Source organism: Sminthopsis crassicaudata, chromosome 5, assembly GCF_048593235.1.
Source record: "Sminthopsis crassicaudata isolate SCR6 chromosome 5, ASM4859323v1, whole genome shotgun sequence".
NCBI classification, from domain to species: domain Eukaryota; kingdom Metazoa; phylum Chordata; class Mammalia; order Dasyuromorphia; family Dasyuridae; genus Sminthopsis; species Sminthopsis crassicaudata.
Window position 1 is genome coordinate 238,040,219 of NC_133621.1, and position 25,286 is coordinate 238,065,504.

The 25,286-nt window shown below is 37.8% G+C and overlaps 1 protein-coding gene across 2 annotated transcripts in view; it reads right to left on the minus strand.

Annotated features, from left to right (window-relative positions):
* Positions 1 to 25,286, minus strand: part of CNTN1 (contactin 1) — a 207,580-nt gene that overhangs the window by 104,391 nt on the left and 77,903 nt on the right. For both annotated transcript variants that reach the window (XM_074270571.1, XM_074270572.1), the window contains exons 6-8: positions 8,608 to 8,814; positions 4,587 to 4,686; positions 3,899 to 4,080 (exon numbers count right to left, since the gene is read on the minus strand). In XM_074270571.1, coding sequence (XP_074126672.1) covers positions 3,899 to 4,080; positions 4,587 to 4,686; positions 8,608 to 8,814 — 489 coding nt within the window. The remainder of the gene's footprint in view (positions 1 to 3,898; positions 4,081 to 4,586; positions 4,687 to 8,607; positions 8,815 to 25,286) is intronic.

Consider the following 25,286-nt stretch of genomic DNA (forward strand, 5'->3'; position numbering starts at 1 on the left):
TACAAGCCAGGCTCTGTGATAATAGGGAAAGAAAGGCAAAAAACAGTCCCTTTAAAAGGAGCATACATTCTAATAAAAGTGATAGAATATGTAAATAATTGGATGCATGCATATACATACATACATACAGATATACAATACATACATACAATACCTACAGAGTGAATGGAAGGTAATTTGAAAGGGCAATAGTAACTATGGGGAGAGAAGCTCGGGAAGTCTTCCTATAGAAAGTGAACTTTCAGCTGACCCTTGAAGGAAACCAGGGAAATGAAGAGACAAAAGTGAAGAAGAGAATTTTAGACATGGAGTTCATCCAATGCAAAAGTATAGAGAAAGGAAGTTGAGTGTTGCATCTGAAGAACTATAAGTAAGCCAGTGTAGCTGTAATACAGAATGAGTGGAGAAAAGTAAAATATGAAAAGAATAGAAAGATATGAAGGGAAAAGAGCTCTAAATGTAACGTAACTTTATATTTTATCCCAGAGAAAACAATGCGTCATTGGTACTCATGGAAAGGTGACATGATAAAATCAGACCTACACTTCAGAAAAATTACCTTAAATTTGGCAATAGATTGGATATGTGGGATGAATGAAAATCAAAAATTAAGGGTGATGGAATCAATACTGACACTGATGTTGTAAATCTCAAAACTGGAAAGATAGTGGTGCCCTCCACAGTAATATGGAAATTAGGGGAAAGGGAGGATTATCAGGTAAAGATAATGGGTTCTGTTTTGGACATGTTAAGTTTCAAATGTCTATGGGACATTCAGTTCAAAATGTCAAAGAGGTATGTATGATTAGAGCACAGGAAAGAGATTTAGGGTTTGATCTATAGATCTGGCAATTATTGGTGATATTTGAATCCATAAGAATTGCGAAGATCACCAGATGAGACAGTATAGAAGAAAAAGAGAAGAGGATGCAGTTTTCTTTTTTTTTTTTTTTAATATTTTTTTTTCCAAATAGTCGTTAAAACAATTTTTAGTGTTTGGTTGTTTATTGCTGTTTGTTTTGAGTTTCAGATTCTATCCCTCTTTCTTTTCTTCCCTCCATAGGATATAGATTATACATGTGCAGTCATGTGAAACATTTCCATATTAAGAATCCAATTTTCTTGAAGTATACTCACAATTTGGATGAAGAATAAGCAAAGGACACTGAGGAAACATCTGACAAGTAAGAGGAAAACCAGGAAAGATCAGTATCACAGTCCTTCAAAAGGAAAATATTTACCTCTCCATAAAATAGTGATGAAGAAGGAGACAGTGGGGGATTTCTTACAGGAGATGAGAAAAGGAAAGGAAGAGGAACTCTCACTAAATGGCAAATAAGTGAAAGGAGAAGTACAGATGAATGAAGATAGCTTTGTCAAGGAATTGACTATCATTAAAATTATCTGATGATCAAAGCTGATTAAATTCTGCAATATATCTTGGTGACCTGATATGACATCTGGTTTCTATTGCAAAAGATGAGATATACCATACTTGTTCAGCCAGTAACTCATCTCGCACAACTTTTCCATAGGATTAGTTTAAGAATTTAAATAGTATGTGCAATCGGATGTATTTAGTAACTGGTCATATTAAAATGTCAATCTGATGGATTTAGCAGCTGATCATCTTAAATATAAAGTCTAACGGATACAAATATAGGAAGATCTAGATTTAAGTCTGGCCTCTAACAGATACTTTAGTTGTGTGACCATATAAAATGTAACCTCTCATACCACTACACACCTGTCAGATTGGCTAAGATGACAGGAACAAATAATGACGAATGTTGGAGGGGATGTGGGGAAATTGGGACACTAGTGCATTGCTGATGGAGTTGTGAAAGAATCCAGCCATTCTGGAGAGCAATCTGGAATTATGCCCAAAAAGTTATCAAACTGTGCATACCCTTTGACCCAGCAGCGCTACTACTGGGATTATATCCCAAAGAAATACTAAAGAGCAGAAAGAGACATATATGTGCCAAAATGTTTGTGGCAGCTCTTTTTGTTGTAGCTAGAAACTGGAAGATGAATGGATGTCCATCAGTTGGAGAATGGTTGGGTAAATTGTGGTATATGAAGGTTATGGAATATTATTGCTCGGTAAGAAATGACCAGCAGGAGGAATACAGAGAGGCCTGGAGAGACTTAAATCAACTGATGCTGAGTGAAATGAGCAGAACCAGAAGATCACTGTACACTTCAACAACAATACTGTATGAGGATGTATTCTGATGGAAGTGGAAATCTTCAACATAAAGAAGATCCAACTCACTTCCAGTTGATCAATGATGGACAGAGGTAGCTACACCCAGAGAAGAAACACTGGGAGGGGAATGAAAATTGTTAGCACTAATATCTGTCTGCCCAGGTTGCATGTACCTTCGGATTCTAATGTTTATTGTGCAACAAGAAAATGATATTCGCACACATGTATTGTACCTAGACTATATTGTAACACATGTAAAATGTATGGTATTGCCTGTCGTCGGGGGGAGGGAATAGAGGGAGGGGGGGTAATTTGGAAAAATGTATACAAGGGATAATATTATAAAATATATATATATATATAATAAAAAAATAATTAAAAAAAAATGTAACCTCTCAGAGTTCCGAAGCAGCTCTTAAAGAATTAAATTTATAAACAGGAGATACTGGGAAAGTCTAAATTCCCTATACTCATCAAACTTTAGATATGAGCAAAAGTAAAACCAGTGAAAACATTTTTACATCCAAAGAATTTGATAAAGGCTTCATATCTAAAATATGTAGAGTTGACTGAAATTTATAGTAGTTCAAGCCTTTCTCCAACTGATAAATGGTCAAAGGACAATTTTCAGATGAAGAAATTGAAACTACATGAAAAGATGCTCCAAATCACTAATGATCAGAGAAATGCAAATTAAAACAATTCTGAGATACCACTACATACCTGTCAGATTGGCTAAGATGATAGGAAACAGTAATGACCAATGTTGGAGGGGAGATGGGAAAACTGAGATACTGATATATTGTTGGTGGACCTGTGAATGGATCCAGCCATTCTGGAGAACAATCTGGAACTATGCTCAAAAAGTTATCAAACTGTTCATATCGTTTTATTGAGCAGTGTTTCTTCTGGGATTATATCCCAAAGAGATCTTAAAGGAGGAAAGGGGATCTACATGTGCAAAAATATTTGTGGCAGCCTTCTTTATAGTAGCAAAAAACTGGAAATTAAGTGGAAATCAATTGAAGAATGGCTGAATAAATTATGGTATATCACTATTATGGAATATTATTGTTCTGTAAGAAGCGACCAGCAGGATGATTTCAGAAAGGCCTGGAGAGATTTACATGAATTGATGTTAAGTGAAATGAGCAGAACCAAGAGATCACTATACACAGCAACAAGAAGCCTATAGGACAATAAATTGTGATGGGCATGGCTCTCTTCAACGAGATGATTCAAAAAATGTGCAGTGATGAAGAGAATCAGCCAGAGAGAGAGAGAGAACCATGGCAACAGAGTGTGGAGCACAACATACTCTTTCTGTTGTTATTTGCTTGCATTTTGTTTTCTTTCTCAGTTTTTATTTTTCTTACTTCTTTATCTGATTTTTCTTGTACAACAAGATAACTGTATAAATATGTATACATATATTGAATTTAACATGTATTTTAACATATTTAACATGTATTGGATTACCTTCCAGCTAGGGGTGGGGTTGGGGGAAGTAAGGAAACATTTGGAACAAAAGGTTTTGCAAGGATCAATGTTGGGAAAATTAATTATGCATATTTTTTAAATAAAAAAAGCTTTAATAAAAAAAAGTAAAACCAATATAGAAAGAAATATATAAATATATAGAAAGAAAATTAGTTTTTATGTGAATCAAATGAGATTTCTACCTACCTTGAACATAAATTCTTGCCTGATGTCTATCTTTTCCTCTGATGTTCTCAGCTTCACATTCATAAGTGCCTTCATCTTCAAGCTGAATGTTGAATATCTTAAGAACTGCCCCAGACATACTTATCTCAGCTGTACTTGGCATTGGTTCCAGAACTTTTCTCCATCGGATCTCAGGAACAGGGCTTTAAAAGGGGCAGAAAATAGTAAAAAATCCACAAGATGTATAAGACAGTTGTAGAAACTTAATGATTAAGCCCCCCCCGAAAAAAATATTTTCTCTTCCTTTTGTGGCTAGACCAATGGCATCCCCATGCCACTGGAAGTAGACAGGCAACTTATTTTGCATTTCTTTAGTGAAGCAAAATAAAAGGATAGAATGAGCAATGAAAATATTAAGTATATTTGCTTAGAAGTCTGGTAAGAAAAGCTTCTCCAATGATAATAAAGTATTGCTATAGTCCAGCAACCAAATGATCAATCACAGGTTAATAATGATAACTTTTTTAAGTAAAAGAAAAAATAAAATAAGATAAAATACCAAAGCCTAGACTGTCAAACTTATTATGTGATAGTTTTCATCACAATAAGAAATGATAGATCTGAGTTTTAACTGCTTTCCTCTTTCTCTCAAAGCATACAGTTATTTTACTTGTTAATTTAAAAATCACACACACAATAATATACTTACTTTCCAAGGGCAAAACACTCTAATGTTACATTATGGCCCATCAGTGCATATGTGTCCTTGAACTGGACTTTGATATCAGCAGGATAGAGTTTTGTTGTGCCTAACATTAAGAAAAGTATACAAAAGGAAACCTATGAATTATTTGATTTATAGACCATTTTCCCTTAACTTTTAAACTTTAAAAGGATTAGAAATGGTATGAAATGTGTATTAATTGAATGCCTTGCTTTTTCTAAAAGCCTATATTTGATTAAATTTTTAAAAATCATTTTAATGACTGATTCATATTGTCTGGTCAAAAAGCAAATTAAATGCCAAAGGAACATAGAGAGAAAAAAGTATGATGGCATCACAAATTTAGAACTGGAAAAATACCTTAGAGGCTATCTAGTCAATTTTCTCATTTATTTCTTTATGTCATCCTTTGATTTTATTCTTCACTATACCTAAAACAAATGATAATGAATTTAGGTGCACCTCCTGAACCAATCTGACAGACAACAGGCCATTCAAACCACAAAGATCTTAATTATGTTACAGAAAAAAATCAGGTTCAGATCTATAATGGGTAGTCTTTCCACAGGCAAAGCAACTGCTTTTGTGAATCATGAGATGAAAAACATGGAATTGATAAAGTAATTTTTTTAAAAAATTATTTCAGTTCCAGACAAAATGGAGAAATTATCATCTGATGTTTTTCTCCCAAAGAAGCAAATTGCAAAATTAGAAGATGGAGCCAAGATGGTAGTGCAAAGGCAGAGACTTGACTCAGCTCTCCCTTAAAACCTTCAAAATTTTTTAAAATAATGACTCTAAACTAATTAGAGCATCAGAACACACAAAAAGACAGAGTAGAACAATTTTCCAGCCAAAGACAACTTAGAAGGTCAGCAAGAAAGACCTGTGGCACTGGAGTGAGAGTCCAATATGCAGTCCCAGTGCAGGGCACACCAGTGCAACCCTAGTCCTTGACTGATTCCCTAGTCCTGATTCCCACTGGCTGGCTCCATCCAGGTGCCAACAAAGGAGGAGCAGGGTTTCGGGTCTCTGAATTCATGACAGAATTGAAGGTTTTTAGATCTCTCAGCTCAGAAGTGCCAAAGGTGAATTAGAAGGACAGCACGAAAGATTTGTTTCAACTAGGGTGAGAGGGCCTTGGGAAACTGGGAAACCAGCAAATCAGGAGTAGGCAATGGCAGCAGCAGCTTCCAGAGGCCTCAGCCCAGATGAAGACTCTACTAGTACTGAGGAAAGACTGTGCTAAAGCAGCATACTAGAACTTACAGCCACAGTGGAGTGAGGACCCTCCTCACAATTCCACGGTAGAAAAGAGTTCTTGTGCTCAAGTTCCTAGGAGCTCTGAAAACAGCTGTACAAAATCCCTGAAGCATGGGACAGTGCACCCTCCACCCTAGAAACAGAGTCCTACTTTAACAGTTAAAAAAAAAAGAAACAACAATCCACAATAGAGTCAAGTCTCAGACAATATGAAACTCACTAAATTCAGACCTTTAGGCCATTCCTTGAGACTTATCTTGTACAATAGATATATCTCAGAATTTGTGTATACTGTAACTAAAGGAGAGCTGTGTGTGAACTGATTAACTTGAAATAATTTGGGTTTGAAATAAGGGGATCTAACCCAGACACAGATAACACTTTAGAGATAAGCAAGGGAAATCCGGGAGGAAACGTCCATAAGTATCTGTAGCAGTCACTACCTGATATGAGTAGTTGAAGGTAGCAGAAAAGGCCCAAGTGCTGCAGAGGAAGGCCCTGCTCACTAAAAGCTAATACAAACCCTAAAAGGCTCTTGGGCATGGACCAGTGCTGAACTTATAAAAATAGCTAAAAGATTAGACTCAGTACAGAGGAGAAACAAAGGAGTAGTTCATTCTGGAGCCTAAGAGGAAAAAAAAAATTATTCAGGGAATGAAGCTCCTCAAAAACCAATCAGACCATGAACTTTTTTAGAACATTGTCAGATAAGATATTGATAGCGAGTTTCATTGCAATCGCTTTAATGATGTAATACTGCGGGAAAAAAAATACTGCCATTTGGCTGGTACTCTTTTCCAAATTGGGGCCTTCACTCTAATAACAAGAGCAGTCACTACAACCAATTGGCCAGCCTTTTTCCACATAAGTATAGTCAAACACAGATTTCCACATAAGCATAGTCAAACACAGATTTGTGTTAAGTGGTAGAACCTCTGGGTGAACTTAGCCCAGTTGCTAGTGTCTCTCTGGTTTCTAATCAATCTTCTTTAGCACACTCATTACATGAAAAAAATCTGAATAGTTATGTAAATTGGGCCATTTTTTTTTCTTCTCTATGCTAGAGTATGGCAATCAAAATAATAAGCAGCCACTTTATAGAAGAAAGCCTTACTGTTTTGCTTCAGTTTCTCCCAATTCAGGGAGCAATAAGGCAACAGCCTGGGAGCATTATGTTCCCTTCAAAGCTGCTCCACCTATATCAATATCTTGAAGTCAATGGAAGTCTCTCAGGATCATTTGAGGTGGTAGAATCCACCAAGGGACTCCTTTTGCCTACTAGCTGGTTGAAAGAAGAGAAAGATCAGCAATCAATACACTGACAACTCTTGTTTCAGAGATGAATTTTCTGAGATCATACAGGTCATAAATGCAAGAGCTGATAGTCTCTTAACTGCAAAAAGATCTATTTGATCGTGAAATAGAGATAGCACTGAATCTAACTACAGAATTGTCAACTTTCAAGACATAAATTTATTCACATATATTAATGAATTCTTTATAATCTCCTGGTGCTGCTTGTTGGCTGAACTTTCCCAGTATAGTCAGATCTAGTTATTATAATGTTGAGAAAGTATTTAATTTGGGAGCACTTCTGCACCATTTCTATCACAATCATCCTGAAGTATAAACTGGTGAATTCATTTCCATAAGTATATATAACTTTAAAATTTTTTTAAATGTGTAGCACTGGTGTTTTAGATTGTTCAAAATTTTTCCACTTAGCACAAATGACAAATACTTAAATTAATAGGATTGATTGACAGAAATAATAAAGTTGAAGTTCAATAAATGTACAAGCATATATTTCACAGCAAAGAACGTTACATCTGGAAGATAGAATTAATCATTCCCCAAAATTAAAGCTTTCCAAAAGTAAAATAGACTTAATGAATCCCAACTTAATAAAAGTTTTTGAACAGAGGTCACATGATTACATGCCAGCTATCTTGTAAAACCAGATCTTTGTTCAGGCATGTCTTAGACTAAATGGCTTCTGTGTTTTTTTCTGAATCTAAGAATCTGCTAGTATGTGAGCATGTGAGTACAAACCCACTTAAAATAGCAAAATTTCTTTTAAAAAATATCAAGAGTATGAGATGTTTCTTATCTGGATAACTAGGGAGATGATATTTAAAAAATTTTTCAAGAACATTTTAAAATAAAAACTGTGATTTAAGTGTTTTGATAGATATACACTTTAAGCTAAGGCATTGTTAATAAAATGATATTTGCATAAATTGATTAATTATTTAGTTTTCAAATGTCCTTCAGTTTCACTTTGCTAGTTTACTAGTACTTTCAAGTCCCTCCACCCTAGAGAGCAACCATTTGTAGTTTTGCTCTCCATAGAATAATTTAAAAGAAAACATTTTGGGAAAGCTAGGTGGCACAATGGATAGAGCACCAGCCCTGAAGTCAGGAGGATCTGAGTTCAAATTTGGTCTCAGAGACTTAACACTTCCTAATTGTGTGACTCTGGGCACATCACTTAACCCCAATTGCCTCAGCAAAAAAAAAGAAAAAAAAAAAAAAAGAAAACATTTTAACCCTATTTCTGTCAGATTCAAAGAATTTAGAATAAATTAGATACAATCATTTACATTATTGTTTAAAAGCCAAAAATAACTCAATAAAAATGTAAATGAATATACTCCTCAAGAGAATTACAAATGGTTAGGACACTTGTTCCATGTACATATATATGTTTTAAATTAATTAGATAAATTAGATAAATACTTACGGTCAGAAAGAGGGATGAGTGGGATAAATTTGCTAAATACACTTTTTGTGATTGAAGGACTTGATACAAAGCATGAATAATTGCCTCTATCAGATTCTTCTACATTTGCTATATAGAGATTTCCATTGGTCTGAGACACATATCGTCGTTTGTCCATTGTGATGAATATAGGAAACTCATTTAGAAGCCAACGATAGCTAAGATCATCTGAAATATAGATTTTATCATTTAACATTAAGAAAACAATAGTAACATTTGTATTCACACAATAAGTTGCTAGTATACAATCTTGAAATCTTGTGTGAGTGTCTGTGTGTGTATGTATATATATAAACATAGTATATTTGGACTAATTTCAAAATGATTCATTATCATATAAGTGTACCTCTTTTAAAAATATACTTGTTATAAAAAATGGAAATAAACTTGCCAAAATTGTCATTGTAATATGTTCATAAATATGAAGAAAAGCAATTAACGTACTGGAGCTTCTGAATATTGTACTCATACTTCAGTGAACTCGTTTTATTAGAATGACTATTGCCTCCACTAGTGCAAACAAAACTTCTTTAATGTCATTTCATTTTCTTTAATTCTTGCCCATATTTCCATAAATCCTTCACAGAACATCTACTCATTTAGTGTACAAGGGTATCTCATGCTTTATTTTAATATCTCAGGGATACAAATGCATTGCACCATTTGTTCACTTCTCTGTAATTGTTGATACATAACAGTAATAATAATAAATTTACATGTATCTAGTACTTTGAAGTTTAATATTTTCCTCATAATAAGCCTATTAGGCAACTAGAAAAAGTATTCTTTATTATTGCTTATTTTGGGCATAGGGGTTGCTTTGGAATTATGATTTCATTGATGTAGGGTATCTCATTTATAACTTAGAGTTTTATAAAGTTATCTGAAGCACTGCAGTCTGGATCCTAATGCATGCTTCAGGTCCTTGAACAAAAGATCTTGAATCCATGGCCAGCCCTGTAGTCTACAATAACTCTGCTGGTGCTATGATTTTCATTCCACATATTTAGAAACTGAGACTTAAGAAATATGTCCAGGTAAGTAATAATGTAATGCCTCAGTTCCCCTGCATTATTTTCCCTACATTATAATATTTCAGTTTCCCTGAGTTAGTATGCTATTTCTCCGCCCCCTCCCCCCTTCCTGGAGATTAGGACTGAGATAATTAGGGCTGCAGAGTTCTGGCCACTCTGGCATTCCAAAGAGTCATAAAACTCCAGATGGTTTATCTCAAATATCTAGATGGCACCCTCTCTATCTTTCCTGGCCCAGACTTTCTGTCTCCTACTTGACCTCCTTCTTCACTCCCAACTTATCAGAATTTATGGTACTTCCTGAAATTATGAATCAATGTTTCTCCCCCCCTTGCCTTTGTTTCCCTGATAGTTGGAGCACTATAAAAGTCTCTGGAATTGCTAGATGCGGGTGGGATGCTTTGAAATAAGAGTCCAATCCAGCTGGCAGGCTATGGCTAGTATGGCTGCGCTAGTCCAAATTCTCCACTATTAACATATTAAAAATACTTATCTCTGTCTTGCCTCAGGTTGTCTGGCATTACAACAAGTATCCTTATACCTAAACTTCCTGACTCCAAATTTAGTGCCTTTCCCCTTACATCTTGATGCCCCTACTCTACTCATGTTTATTGGTATGCTGTAGTCTACTTTTATCCATCATGCATCTTTTGAGTTTCTTCTCTGAAGATTGTGGCTTCACATGCAAACAATTTCAGTGGAACAATAGAAATGAGGTTTTACAAGAATAAACAATTCGGGATTATTCAAAATTCTGGGCCAAGTTCATTGTCCATCTAAATTGTCTGTCCAGTTTAAAGTTACTGATGAATTAACTTGATTGTCTGCCTATCCAAGTGTATGTAATAAGGCAATAAACAATTTAATTCATTCTACTGTGGATAATAATTTCATTGTATTTCCCATTATTATGAATTTTACTGAGGAGACTTTGTAATGTATGAATGTCTGATTCATTTAATACAATGTAATCTGTGAATAGGAGCAATTTTCTTTTGAACTTTTTCTAGGACTCTTTTAATTGGATACTGGTCAACATTATACATGAATATATAACTCCCTGTTTTATATCTTGCTTCTTTTGTTGATATTCAGGAGATTATTAAAGTTATTTCTCCAATTGATTCTATTTAACTTTTATAACTACAATGTACATATAACTTATATTTGAACTGAATAGACCCTATAAATCTCTATTTTATTCTACTGAGTCACACTTTTTTAAAATCAACTTATAAATAATGAAACATGGTTGACTTTTACATAGAACTTCATAGTTCTGCCAAACATTTTTGGTATATCATCTTATTTATAGTGCAAGATCATATTTTTATATCTCTGAGTCAATTATATGATATAAAGATGTAGACTGAAGAAGGAATGCATAGTTTTGGTTTTTTTCATATTTGCACCAAAGATAGCCTTTAAGAACATAAAGATAATTTTCACAAAGATTTTATAGAAATTAATGAAAGCAAGATTATGGGTATCCTCTTACTTTCCTTTTCCAATAAATACATACACTCTTTTGGAATTTACCTCTTTTTGAGATATCTTGAAAATTGATCCCCAAGGGGAATCAGAATAAGGCAACTTATTGTCTGAATAAGTGACAGCCCTCCAGGATCCCACATCTTATTCCAATTAGACACTGAAATTCACCCCAAATTAAATAATGTTCAAGAACTTCTGAATCCCAAATATCTGAGGATGTCTACTATAGGAAGTAGAAGTTAGAGCAAGAATCCAGAAGCAAGAGGCTAACTCTTAAGCCCCAATTCATGAATTAAAGTTGAAAGAATGATTATATCGAAGAAAATACCACAAAGTATAAAAAATTTATTGCAAATCTAAACTCCATAATGGCTGCAAACAGGAACTTTCTTGAAAGCGGAATAAAGATGGCAGATTATAGGCAGCAACCCAGCCAAACTTTCCCAACATTCCCCTCCAAATAACATGAAAAAAAGAAAAAGCCTCAAATCTGATTTTGGAGTAGCAAATTCAACAGAAGTTTGGAGTGACATTTTATCCAGTCTAAGACAACTTAGGAAGTCAGCAGGAGAGATCTGTGACATGAGAGTTGGGACTAAACCAGAGGACACACAACAGCAGGCCCAGTGTCAGATCTTGGGAGTAACTGTGATAGTTTCAAGAACTCTCAATTTAAAAATACTAAGAAAGTTGGACAATTGATCAGAAATCGATTATAGAAGATACTAGATGTGTTAAGGTGTGAGAAATGAGGATTGAGAGATCCCCTGACAGCAATGGAGTCCCCTTTGGCCGATCACAGGCTTTGCAAAAGATTTCACAAACCTCCATGAATATAGGCAACAAGAGGATGGGGTCCCTTCCAGAAGAGTTTGAGATTTTTAACCCAGGACTACCCTTTCCCCCCAAGATCTGAGTTTATAAATTTCCTTCCTCAAGCAGTCACCCCAAATTCATTTGGGGCAAAGGGATGAAGATCTGATCTTCTGTAGCTTCTTCAAGCTGACAAGGGTCATAGAGTTGTCCCTATGTTTAATGGGGGTTCAGGCCAGGGGGGGAAGTGCGATCTGAAGGTGGCAGCTAGGGGAGGTTGAGTGTCCAAGTCAGTTGTCTCATGATTTTTAGATTAAATGAGTAGATGAAAGTTCGCAGCTTGGAGCCTGGAGGAAACAAATCTCACAAGCAGGTTAAAAGTGGGGTGGCATCCAGGGTGGAGATGATGACATTTGGGAATGGGACCTTTGCAAATAAAGCATCAGGCCCCATCTGTGGGCTGCCTTGAGGATGCTAATGGCCCACCCAACAATCCTGAATGCCCCCATGGCCCAAGGAGCTCCCTAGCTGAAAAGCTAAGAAGGAGTTAACTACTGGCAGGGATCATAGAATGACAGCAAAAAAAAAAAACGGAGAGAAAATGCTAGGAACTTCCAAGGATGAGTCCTTAGAGTGAGAAAGAGTTAGAAAGAAGAGTGAGAGTGAAAGAAAGGACACAGATAATTTCACTCTTCTTTCTCCAGAGTATTCACAGGAGTACTCTGAAACATCTGAGAAGTAAAAGCTGAACCATTTGTCACTCTGCAAGAAGCTAGGCAGGCTCTTTTTAGCAAGTACCTTGATACCTCCTGAGTCTTCTCAGTCCTGCAGGGAAAAGCTTCTACCCAATTAGTAAAAGTGTCAACAAAGACCCAAAGCAACTTAAAACCAATCTCTCTTGGGTATGTGCCCCTTCTCTGAACAGCCTTCAGGAGAGAGGGGGAGGTTTAACAACTCCTTCAGGATTTACTTGGGTACAAACTGGGCAGGCCTGGCATACCTGTCTGATTGTTTCTCCTAGTTTGTGACCAATAAAAATGCACTTCACAAGAGATTGAAAAGCATTTCTTCTCAAGTGTATAGCCTGATAAAGGCCAAAAATAAGTTTCCACTAACTTGCCTCTGGGATTAGAAGTTGGCTTGAGGGTGATTGAAACCAGCCAGGAGGAGAAAGGGTTTGTTCCTGTGGGCTATAAGAAGGGGTGTAAGAATCAGGGATCTGGGAGATTAAAGGTGCCATAGTCAGAAGTGAATGGCCAGCAGCTTTAGCAGCTAAATCTGCAAACCTATTCCCCTTGGTTTGAAGTAAATATTCCTTCTGGTGTCCTTTACAAAATATGACTGAAACTTCTCTGGGTTTATGGACAGCCTGTAGTAGCTACAGAATTTCTCCTGCATATTTAATAGGAAAATTTTTTGCTATCAAAAGTATCCTTTCTTTCCATATGGCCCCAGGAGCATGTAAAATATGAAAAGCATATATGGAATCAGTTTAGATGTTCACTCTCATTCTCTTCTCCAGCTCTGCTTAGAGCAATGAGTTCAACTTTCTAGTCCCAGGGGGGCAGTGACTTAGCTTCCAGGGTGCTAATAAGAATCACCACAAAATAATCTACCTTTCTTTCCCCATTTTCAAGAAAGCTTGGCCCATCTGTAAACCATTCACCATCTGGGTTGTCAAAGGGAATGACCTTTAATTCAGGTTGGCTGGAGTAGACAGAATCTAAAGCTTCCTCAAAGTTATGAATAATGTCTCCTGACTGAGTGTTGGTCAGGGAGCAGGGCAGCAGGATTGAGAGTATGGCACACCCAGAGAGAGGGGTCGGGAGTATCTAGCAGGGGAGTCTGATATCTAGTAAGTTTCCCAACAGCAAGCCACTAATGCTCTTTAGCTTCTAAAATGCTCTGAACCAGGTGGGATGTAAAAACCTTTTGGCTGCCCCAAAGTAAGTTTTGAGGTTTCTTCAATTAGAAAGGCTGTAGCACACCCAGCGAAAGAACTCTGGGAGATGACTATGACTACATAGAATTCCCAATCCCTCTATTTTTGTCTGCCTGCATTTTTAATTTTCTTCACAGGCTAATTGTATATTATCTCAAAGTCCGATTCTTTTTGTACAGCAAAACAACTGTTTGGACATGTATACATATATTGTATTTAATTTATACCTTAATATATTTAACATGTAACATGCCATGGGGGAGGAGAAAAATTAGAACAAAAGGTTTGGCAATTGTCAATGTTGTAAAATTACCCATGCATATATCTGGTAAATAAAAACTATTAAAATTTTAAAAAAATTTAAATTAAAAAAAAAAAAAAAAAAAAAAGAAGGGCTGTAGCAGCCACTGCTCTAAAACAGGAAAGCTATTCTAGGGAAACTGAGTGCAGTTCCTTAGATAAATAAATAGTCAACAGGTCTGGGATCAGGTCCCAGAGTTAAGACGCTCAGGGCCTGGCCCCACCTTTCATCTACAGCTGCATCTAGATACGATTGAAGTGAAGCAACTCCAAATCTCTTAACTCTTTAGCTAAAAGTTTGTGTTTAAGAAATTTCAGAGGAATCTATTTTCTCCCAGATTTCAGAGCAAATATGGGAGCAACACAAAAAGAACATCTGGAGATGTGAGAAGAGAAAATTGGGTCCCCAATTTTACCATTAAATCACACCCCAAAAAGGGAGCAGGATAGGAGGGAATAATAAGAAACAAGTGTTTTAAAAACAGGTCACCAAACTGGCAAGGCAGAGGGAAAGTCTCCAAACAAATCTTAAGTTTCTCTTCAATCCCCATTCTGTGGGGGGAGGGGCAAGTGAGACTGGAGGGGCAAGAGCAAAACAGAGAGAGAAGCCCCCATATCAAAAAGAAATTCAGTGGTCTTACCAGCCACATCAGGGTGTTGGGCTGTTGTGGTAGATCAAGGGGGAACTTGACCAAGCTCCAAACTCCTGCCGGAGGGCTGGGCATGGGGGAAGGGGGCAGCTTATCCCCTTTAGGCAGTCTCTCCTCTAGTACCCCCTCCTGGTTTGTACTCAGGGCAGGAACTGGAGAGTTTCTTTGGTGGACAGTTTGGAGCCTGATGCCTGTCTATGTCACCTGAAGCACGAAGCCCTATATTTCCCAGAAATAGCAGCCAAAATATGGGACTGTTCTCTATTTCTCACTTTAACTGTGAGGTCTTTTCCCTCTGCTGCAGTTTGTTCCCTATTATTAAAGACTCTAACATCTGTTTCTAACAGGTAAGTGGGAGACGTTTGAGGACCCAAAGCTGGCTTCTGCAGCTTCCTCTGTATATCTGGGGCAGATAGTTTAACATTAACATCTCCCCAGGAAAGATCAAATTAGCATTTGGCATTGGCCTTAGAGTAATGGCCAGGTTTTTCTTAGTCTGGGAGAGATTTGACATTGAAAGAGGCATCTCTGCTCTGAGTGTCTCTCCTTGAAAGTCTGCTCCTTCTCTCAGGGGGCAGAGATTAACAAGAAGTGGCTAAATCAGTATCCTGATGAGGAGAAAAAGGGGTCCCACTCCTTGTATTAGAGGGATTGAGGAATGAGGACTGAAAAGTTTTAGGATCTGGTTCAGGAGGTGAGGGGGATAGAGTTAAAGAAATACTGTCGGACATAAGACCCTGTCTTTTTTGGTAAGGTAGTTCTAGAAGGGATTCAGAGGGATCCTGTGTCCCTAGAGCAGCAGGAAGGAGGAGGTTATTTAAAAGGTTAGTATCTAATTTTGATTTCCCTCCAGCAAAGCCAAGCAGCATCCCGCTTTAATTTAATTTAAAGCTTTTTAGTTTTGAGATCTTTTAAGCTGAATTTGTCTCTGTTTAAGAAACAGGGTAAGAGAGAATCTTTAGTAATAGAGACAGAGGTAGATTATCCCATTTTGCCACAAGTCCCAGATTTTCCGGATTCTATAGCACCTCATCCTCTTAAACATCTCTAGAGAGGGAGAGAGAGAGGTGACAGAAGTTTGCTGATTAAGGGGACTTTTGTCAGAAAACGCAGGAATTCCCAATCCAGGTGTCCCCAGCTCAGGGAATTCTGCTGAGTATGAAGCTCGGACAGTCCAAATCTTCCTAGGTGTTTGGGTGTCCTAGCTATAGAATACATAACAGAAAGAGAAGTCTTATCTCGACCAAAATTTTGGGGATCCCCTTATGGGCCACCAAATGTTGAGGTGTGAGAAATGAGGGTTGAGAGATCCCTTGATAGCCAGGGATTCCCCTGGCTGGTCACAGGCTTTGTGAAAGAATTCGCAAACCCCAGTGAATACAGGCAACAGGTTTGTGGCAAGAATGAATTTATTACACTGAGAAATATCTTTCTCAGCAGGTAAAATCCTGTTGGAACTTTTTGCAAAGGTCTGGGCACACAATATTCTATTTTCTTGGGTCTTCTTGGCCCGAACCTTCCAATACAGGCTGGTGACCATGCCCAGGCCAAGATCTCCAAGTGAATCCTAGGAGGAGATAATTTATCTGGAAGTTTCTCCTATAAACCCCTCCCAGGGGCCCCTCCCAGAGCCGTTTGAGATTTCTTAAACAAGGACCACCCCTCTCCCCCTCCCCAAGATCTCAATTTATATCAGATGCAACTGATACTGATTGTGATGGGGGTGAACCATGAAAGTATCCTCCTTGACTTTTGGGGTGAGCTCTGAAACTCTCCTCTAACAGAGACCCACCCTTCAGGGCAGTTAAGTGGTTTTATTAAGATTAGCCCAGGACTACTCCCTACTTAGCTCCAATTTAAGTGGTCTTATTCAGCTGGAAATCTAGGCCTGGGGGCAGTGACAACATTGAAGAGATCTCATTCAGTGGAAGCCCTACCCCCAGACTTCTTATAAAGTGACCATTTTGTACTACAAATCTTTGCAGAAGTTCGAAGTAGGGTCCTCTTGGCATAGCTGCCTACCAGGACTCCTGCCCACTGTGAAGAGACCTTTTTCTCAGTATAACCTCTTGTTATTTCTCTACCAGGACCTCTTGCAACTGAGAACTCTGTCTTCTTAGCAAAGCTGGCTTCTCAGTGCCAATAAACTTCCCTTTTGCCACTCAGACTTTTCAGGTTCATGAATTCTTTCACATTGGACCTGCATCAATCAGAGGGGATTCCCACAAATCTCTATACTGCCACTAACCACATCACTTTGGTTCCCTGACTAGAAATCCCCCAAAATCTAGATGAGGTAAAGCCTTTTCTTATTGTTTCACTCTATAGGTGGACACTCAAATACCGGGAAGATTTGAGTCGTCGGAGCACCAGACTTGAGCAGAGATGTCTCAGGGACGTCTCTATGAGAATATCTGCATTCTCTGACAAAAAGGCCCCCTTATTCAGGGAGCATTTTGCCATCTCTCTATCTCTAGAGATGTCTAGAGATGGACAAGGAACTACAGAATCGGGGAAGCTAAGGCTTTTGGGACAAAACACCTCTGTTTTTAAGGATCCTTCCTTAGGCAGAAACAAATTCCGCTTGAAGGATCTTAAACCTAAAAAGCTTAAATTAAAACAGAATTGTAGTATGCTACTTAAATTTATTGGATGGAAATCAAACTCCCTCCTTCCAGTCCCCCTAGGGACATGGGAGCTCTCGTCTGCATCTCTATGCAGTCCCTGTCAGGAGGCTTCTGAATCCCTGAATCCCTTCCAGAAGAGGACCTTCTCTCTTTGACTCTCTCTCTCTCTCTCTCTCTCTCTCTCTCTCTCTCTCTCTCTCTCTCTCTCTCTCTCTCTCTCTCTCTCTCTCTCTCTCACACACACACACACACACACACACACACACACACACACACACACACACACACACACCTGAGAGGCAATCCTGGCACTCCCAGACTTTTTTCTCCTCCTCAAGATACTGATTTTAACCTCTTCACCTTGGAAAAAACAGCAGATTCTCAGGGAGCCAAAATGATGCAGTTAGTGGCAGTACAGACAGTTGTAGGAATCCCCTCTGATCAATGCAGGTCCAACGTGAAAAAATTCACGAACCTGAAAAGTCTGAATAGCAAAAGGGAAGTTTATTGGCACTGAGAAGCCAGCTTTGCTAAGAAGACAGACTCCTCAGTTGCAAGAGGTCCTGGTAGAGAAATAACAAGAGATTATCACTGAGAAGAGGGTCTCTTCACAGTGGGCAGGAGTTCTAGCAGGCAGCTGTGCCAAGAGGAGAGGTCCCTTGGCAAAATATAACCCTACTTCAACTTCTGTGAAGATTTGGAGTTCAAAAAAGTCACTTTATAAGAAGTCTATGGGTAGGGCTTCCATTGAATGAGATTCCTTCAATGTTGTCACTGCCCCCAGGCCTAGATTTCCAGTTGAATGAGACCACTTATATCAGGTCCAGATCTCCAGCTGAATGAGACTGAGGTAAGAAAGGAGTAGGCCTGGGCTAACCTTTATGAAACCATTTAACTGCCCTGAAGGTTTCACACCAAAAGTCACGGACAGTTTCAGGGTTCATCTCTGTCAGTTGGGAACTCTACTGACCACATGGGGTTTTAGGTCATAGTTGCAGGGCAAAGAGGAGTGCTGATGGAATATAGCAATAATTTTAAGATCCTCTCTGACCTTAGGGTTCTTCTGTTCAAACAATCTGCCAGTGATTCTATAGTCTTCTGGCTTTGGAATCTGTGATCCCAAGGTCCTACTCTCCCACCCCCCACCAACCTTGGAGTACTATTGTTCAACCTGTCTGTCAATGATTGTAAAAGTCTTCTGGCCTAGGAATATAATATTTCTTTCCTTAGACTTTAGGGAAGATATATTAGTGATCCTGAGACTCTCTAATCTTAAAATATTACTCTTCTGACAATCTTGTTTGTCAATGATACTGAAGTCTTCTGGCTTTAGGATAGTCCTAGGTCTGTTGATCAGTGATAAGCAAATTCTTATATGGAATGAAGAGATGAAGGATTTACAGTAATGTATGAATTCTTTTTCTTTATTTTCATTATTCCTATGTTTCGCTATGACCTGCAGGAGTACATTATGTGCAGGCCTATATTTACTTAAACCTTAGTTACAGGCATATTTACTTAACCTAAGTTAAACAAACATTTATCAGCGTTTGACATTTATCGATATTTAGTCTATTATCTTGACCAAAGAAAGCCTGAAGACCTAAGCCAGAAACCTTCCATTCCAATCTCTCTGGACAGCAACAACCAATTAAATACCTCACCCCCTCTCAATGCTCTCTTACTTGTGATATTATCTCTTGTAATAAAATCTATAAAAGCTGTGTATATTCACTGATTCTTCAGCCCTCCTGCTGTGAGTACTTTCATTTTCCTTATATTGCAGCTGGACTGCCCATCTCTCATGAGTTGCTATAATAAACAATCTTTTTACTTTCTACTTTGAATAATCTCTGAGTTCTACTTCTAGGCCAGTGGTCCTCAAACTTTTTAAATAGGGGGCCAGTTCACTGTCCCTCAGACTGTTGGAGGGTCAGACACTGTTTCCGCCGCCTTAGCCCAGTGCTAAAGTGAGCTTAGGTGAAACGTTACTTCCAGTATGATTTTACCATAACCCAGGGGGCTGCATAAACGTCAATAAATCATATATCTGCTATAGGTTAGAATGTGCTTACACTAAGCTATAGGGACTAAAGGCATATACTGAGGAGATAAAAGGGCTTGCTGGATTTGTCATAAACAGAGTCTTCCAACATCCTGACTCTTGCCTTTCATTACTCACAGTCTTTGCCATTCAGGTGACCAGGCATTCCTGGTCATATAAGACTTGCGTCACTTGGGAATTTGGGCTGAGAACCAGAACAATCAGGCACCAAACTAATCACGGAACCCTCAAGCCCCATGCGTAGCAGAGATCCACTACAGTCATCCTGTGCAAAGGACAGTGTGGGAAACCCATATGAAGCTTGCCGCAAAAACAAGAGACTTGCCCACATTCCCCAGAAAGTGCCTCACGAAGTGGGTGAGAAGACGTGCATTTCAACTCTTGGAAGACAGGAGAAGATTACTGAGTAACCCTGCAAAATCCAAAATAGCAGAAGGATAGAAAAATTTCTATCATGGGGCAAAAGATTTTGTCAGAAGAATTAGAACAAGAAGGATTATACCAGAATAATCTATGAAAAGGCAAAGAATTTAGGAGTAATTATGCATGTTAAGAATATTAAGAAGTTTATTGAAAAAAATATAGAAGGTATGCCCTTGGACCATAGAAAGACCCCCAGTCTCGCTATATTCCTGGATTCTAGTAGGGGAACAATTAACCAAATATGAATTTTAACTAAACCGGGAGAACTGGGAGACAACACTTTCTTTTTATATAATATTATTAAGAGTGCATTCCAAGCAAAAGAAGAAAAGGCAGGAAATAGCCTAAAAAGTAGACAGAAAATATACAAATTACAAGAGGAGTTTAAGGAAAATATAGAAGAATTAGAAACAGTTACACTTTATCTTAATTTTAAAAAAGGAATTAGAGACATGGAAAGCAAGGAAAAAACAAATGGAGCTAGAATCAGAAATAGCTGAGCTTAAAAGAAAATTAGCAAAATTGATTGATGAAACTGCCAGAAAAGAATAAGGGGAGCATAAGGAAAGAAAAGAAATGAGGAAACCACAGGAAGATGCTAATAATATATAAAAAAAAAAAAAAAAAAAAAAAAGGAGGGGGGAGGACAAAATTCAGCCATTAGGTAAGGAAAATAAACAATATGAGAAAAGAGAAAATAGATCAGGACTCAAAAAGCCCAGAAAATGAGGAACAAAGGATGGTAAAGATAGCGGGAAATAGATAGGGACTCAAAAAAACAGGAAGAGAGTGACACCTAGTGATGAAATGTCCCCATTACAAAGAATGATAAAAGAAAGTTGAGGACAACATGACAACATTGGCATACATGGGATTAAATTGTTTCCCAGTATTAGAAACCCCTGTAAAGAGAGGACCCCCTCAACATAATCACACTTCAGTATGCTATAAAAGAACTAAAAAAGTATAGAATACAGCCTTAATTCACCTTACACCAAAATACACCTAAAAGACCTAGAGATTTTTGTACTCACTGCAAACGACTCGAAGTTAGTTTTTCAAGCCATCCTGAAACCTGGAGAGTACATTACATTTCTAAGCCTATTATATGATGAATGTAGGAGAATAGAAATTAAGCACAACCCTAATAATGGCCAAAATGTGACCCAATATTATGAACAATTATTTGGATCAGATTATACCACAAATGGACAGCAAATACATTTTCCAATAGAAACTTATGAAAAGTTAACCATCTGCAGAGAAGCAGCTTATGGAGAAATGCCAGTAAAGTGAACTGGGAATGTTTCATTGATCACATTAAAACAGAGAAATGATGAACCATTTGTGGACTTCTATACTAGAGTACAGGAAGCTATAATCCATATCATGGGAGATGTGGAAAGAACACATACAGTTATGACAGACATACTCATAATGCTGATTTTAAGAGAACTATGATAGGGCTTAGAAAAGACGCAGACTTAAAAGAGATGATGCAAAGATGTGAGAACGTAGGAAATGCAGTATTCACGGCCAATGTGAAGGCAGAAGCATATGTTCAGGTTAAAAACCAAGACCAGAGAATAAAGCAACAAGGAAGCTGTTATAATTGTGGAAAACCAGGGCGTTTCAAAAGGGATGTGGGGCCAGAAAGAGCGGGGAAGATGGAAACAGGAAAGGGGGATCAAGACCACATACCCCCTCCCCAAAGTGTAAAAGAGTGCGTCATTGGCCTTCTAAATGTAGAACTCAGGAGAAATTTATTTAAACATGATGGCGGATGACACTCCAGCCCCAGCCAAAAGGAGTGGGGGATTCAAACTAGCAGAGAGAGTGAGAGGACCATCCCAATGCAGAGACCAGAAAAATGAGAGAGCATTACCAGAAGCTAGTGGATCAGAGAGACAACAAACACAATTATTGAAATGTACAGGATATTATTACACTGATCCATTAGCCACAGTCAGGTACCAATATTGGAACCTATCACAGTGCCAGAGGGAAGAATAGGGATACTTTTGTCTGTCCCACACAATCAATATACAGGAATGAACCCGATTACGCATCTTTATTACCCTCATCAACTGATTACTTGTATCCCAATGATCAATACCACTAATGAGGAAAGTAATATAGGATATAGGACAGGGACAATCAATAGCTACGTTATTTTATATATATATATCAGGGACAATCAATAGCTACGTTATTTTATATATATATATATATATATATATATATATATATATATATATATATATATATATATATATATATATATATATATATATATCAGGAAAATCCCAGAGAAATGATGTAATGATATATTGGACTCTACCAGTAAGAAAAGAAAAATCAATAATACAAATAAGATAGAAAACAGGTGGTTAGAGGGACTAGTTGATTCAGGTGCAGATACAATGACTATTACTGAAAAGGACTGGGATCTTCAATGGCCAGTAGGGGGATTTAAAGGCATATATGGAGTTGGAGGAGTTCAGTAAGCACTTGAATCAGAGTGTCCCCTAAAATGGGAATTCGAAGGAAAAGGGGGAATTATTTGGCCTCATTTAGTACCTGGACTTCCTATAAATTTATGGGGAAGAGATATATTGCAATAAATAGGGCTTTACGCTAACCACAGATTTTATGTGGGATTCTCTAGACGGGCCAACACCTCACCACCGAAATTAACATGGATATGAACCCATTTGGGTGGATCAGTGGGCCCTAAACACTGAAAAAATGTTGGCTTTAAAAATGGTAGTGCAAGAACAATTGATCAGGGACACATAGAAGAATCATTCAGTGCTTGGAACTCTACAATTTTTGTAATAAGAAAGAAATAAGGTAAATGGAGAATCCTGATGGATCTTAGAAAGGTTAATGTAAGTCTGGTTACTATGGAAACATTACAACCGGCTTACCTTCTCCAAACATGATACCCCAAAACTACCATTTGTGGGTGATAGACATCAAAGATTGTTTTTTCAGCATCCTTCTTCATAAAAAAGATAGGAATAGGTTTGCATTCTCAGTTCCTAGCATCAGTCTGCAGGAACCCACCAAGAGATACCAATGGAAAGTGTTGCCACAAGGTATGAAAAACAGTCCAACCATTTGTCAGTGGTATGTAGACAAAATATTGAAATACCTTAGGAAAAGATACCCCAAGGTACAGATCATCCATCATATGGATGATATCCTTGCTGCATACGATCACATAGAAAATTATGGAAAAGGACAATTCAATTAACAGGACAGGATCCTGAGGTTATATACCTTCCATATATCAATGATCAAATTCAGGAATACATACAAACATCAAGAGAATGGGAAATTATTGTAAATTTGAATTTACAACAGGGAAGCAAACATTTTGAAGTTCCAGTGACAATGGAACAAATGGCCCTCAATTTGGACTACTAAATATATGGAGGTGCCAGTCACAGGAATAAATATCTTCACTGATGCCACTAAAGATAAAAGGACCACAATGTGTATTCCTAGCAGATCACAATTATACAAATTTCAAACTTGTTTCACCTCAACCCAGCAGGATGAATTGTAGGCAGTTATCAAGGCCTTAGAAATTGACGGACGAATCTTCCAACATTATTACAAACAGATCTTATGTGTCAGGTCTCATCCCTCGGCTTGAGACAGCATATATTGCAGATAAGCAAGACAATATAACACAATTATTACAACAGGCACAAAGTGCTATCAGGAAAAGATGGACTTATTTTTATAATTGTCATGTCAGATTTCATGCTCACCTTCCTGGTCCAATAGCAGGAAGGAAACGATATTGCAGACTAGGCATTACAAACATATCACCTAGACACACAAGCCCTGAGTATTGAAAATACACCAGCTGCACAAGCCCACAATAGATACCACCTCTCTGCAAAATCATTAAGGCCGTTATATGGAATCTCCAAAGAATAGGCCAGACAGATAGTAAAACAATGTGCAAATTGTGTCACTTTTCTCCCAGCAACAAAAGTTACAGTCAGAAACCCAAAAAGAGACGCTCCCAATGACATTTGGCAGATGGATGTTACTCATTACAATTCCTTTGGAAAGAACAAAAATATTCACTTATGTGTAGACACTTTCTCTGGTTTCTTGATGGCTTCTGCACAAACTGGAGAATCACTTAAACACTTCACTAGCTACTTAATGTGTTGTTTTGCTAATCATGGCATTCCCCGAATATTAAAAACAAGTAACAGTCCCACCTATATTTCAAAACCTTTCCAACAATTCTTTATCAAATATCAAATTAAACATATAACAGGGATCCCCCATAATCTGACAAGGTAGGCCATCCATTCATAACAAATTGTAAATAGCAGTTTATATGAAAAACTATTTGAAACTTGATGACAAAGGTCTATCTCCAGCCATGAAATATCAATTACAAAATTTGAAAGTAAAAAATAAAGAAAAGAGAACTCCACAACAGGAGCAAGGGTCACGTGGAGAGATCATGAAAAACAATGGCATGGGCTACATATGGTACTAATCTGGGGGAAAGGGTATTGTATTTCCACAAGAGAAGGAGAAAAGTGGGTTCCAATGAGAAGAATCCACATACTGCAGAACGGGGAAGAAATCATAGGGGAAGAGGCAGTGAGTGAAAAAGAAAAAAGCACCTAAATGGAACTGATCAAAACTATCAACATACAAAATGAAGATGGTCTTCAGAATACTTAGCAGTATCCTGGTAATGATAGGAACAGCTCCCATCTCAACGTTTGGAAGTGTCAAGCAGGCACACAGATGGGCTTTCATCCCATCTCCCCCTGACTAAAAGCGCTCACATGGACAGAGACTATGCCAGAATTTATTCTTCACGATAATCCGTCCCATATGTATTAAGAGGATGGTTTCAAACGGGACTTGGACAACACACAATCAATGACGTTCAACAAGACATTTAATTTTATAGGACTAACCAAGGGGTTACCATTATGCATCCAAAAAATAATAAGGGGACTTTGGACAGGGGATAAGTGGGAGTACTATGGAATCAATACAGACTTAGTGGGTTGGTACACTCCACTAAGGGACAGGGTCATGTATCTGGAGGACACATCCATAAGAGCAGAGGCAGGGACCTTATCTATTAGCAAGCGCTGATATCACTTATATACATGGAGAGGTCAAGATATTCCTCTCAACAAATCAAATAATTGGTTGAGCAACAGGCATAGCAAATTCTGTAACAGCACCCTTCCCCACAACCTATCAATAATGTACCATTATCCAAGTTTTATGCCT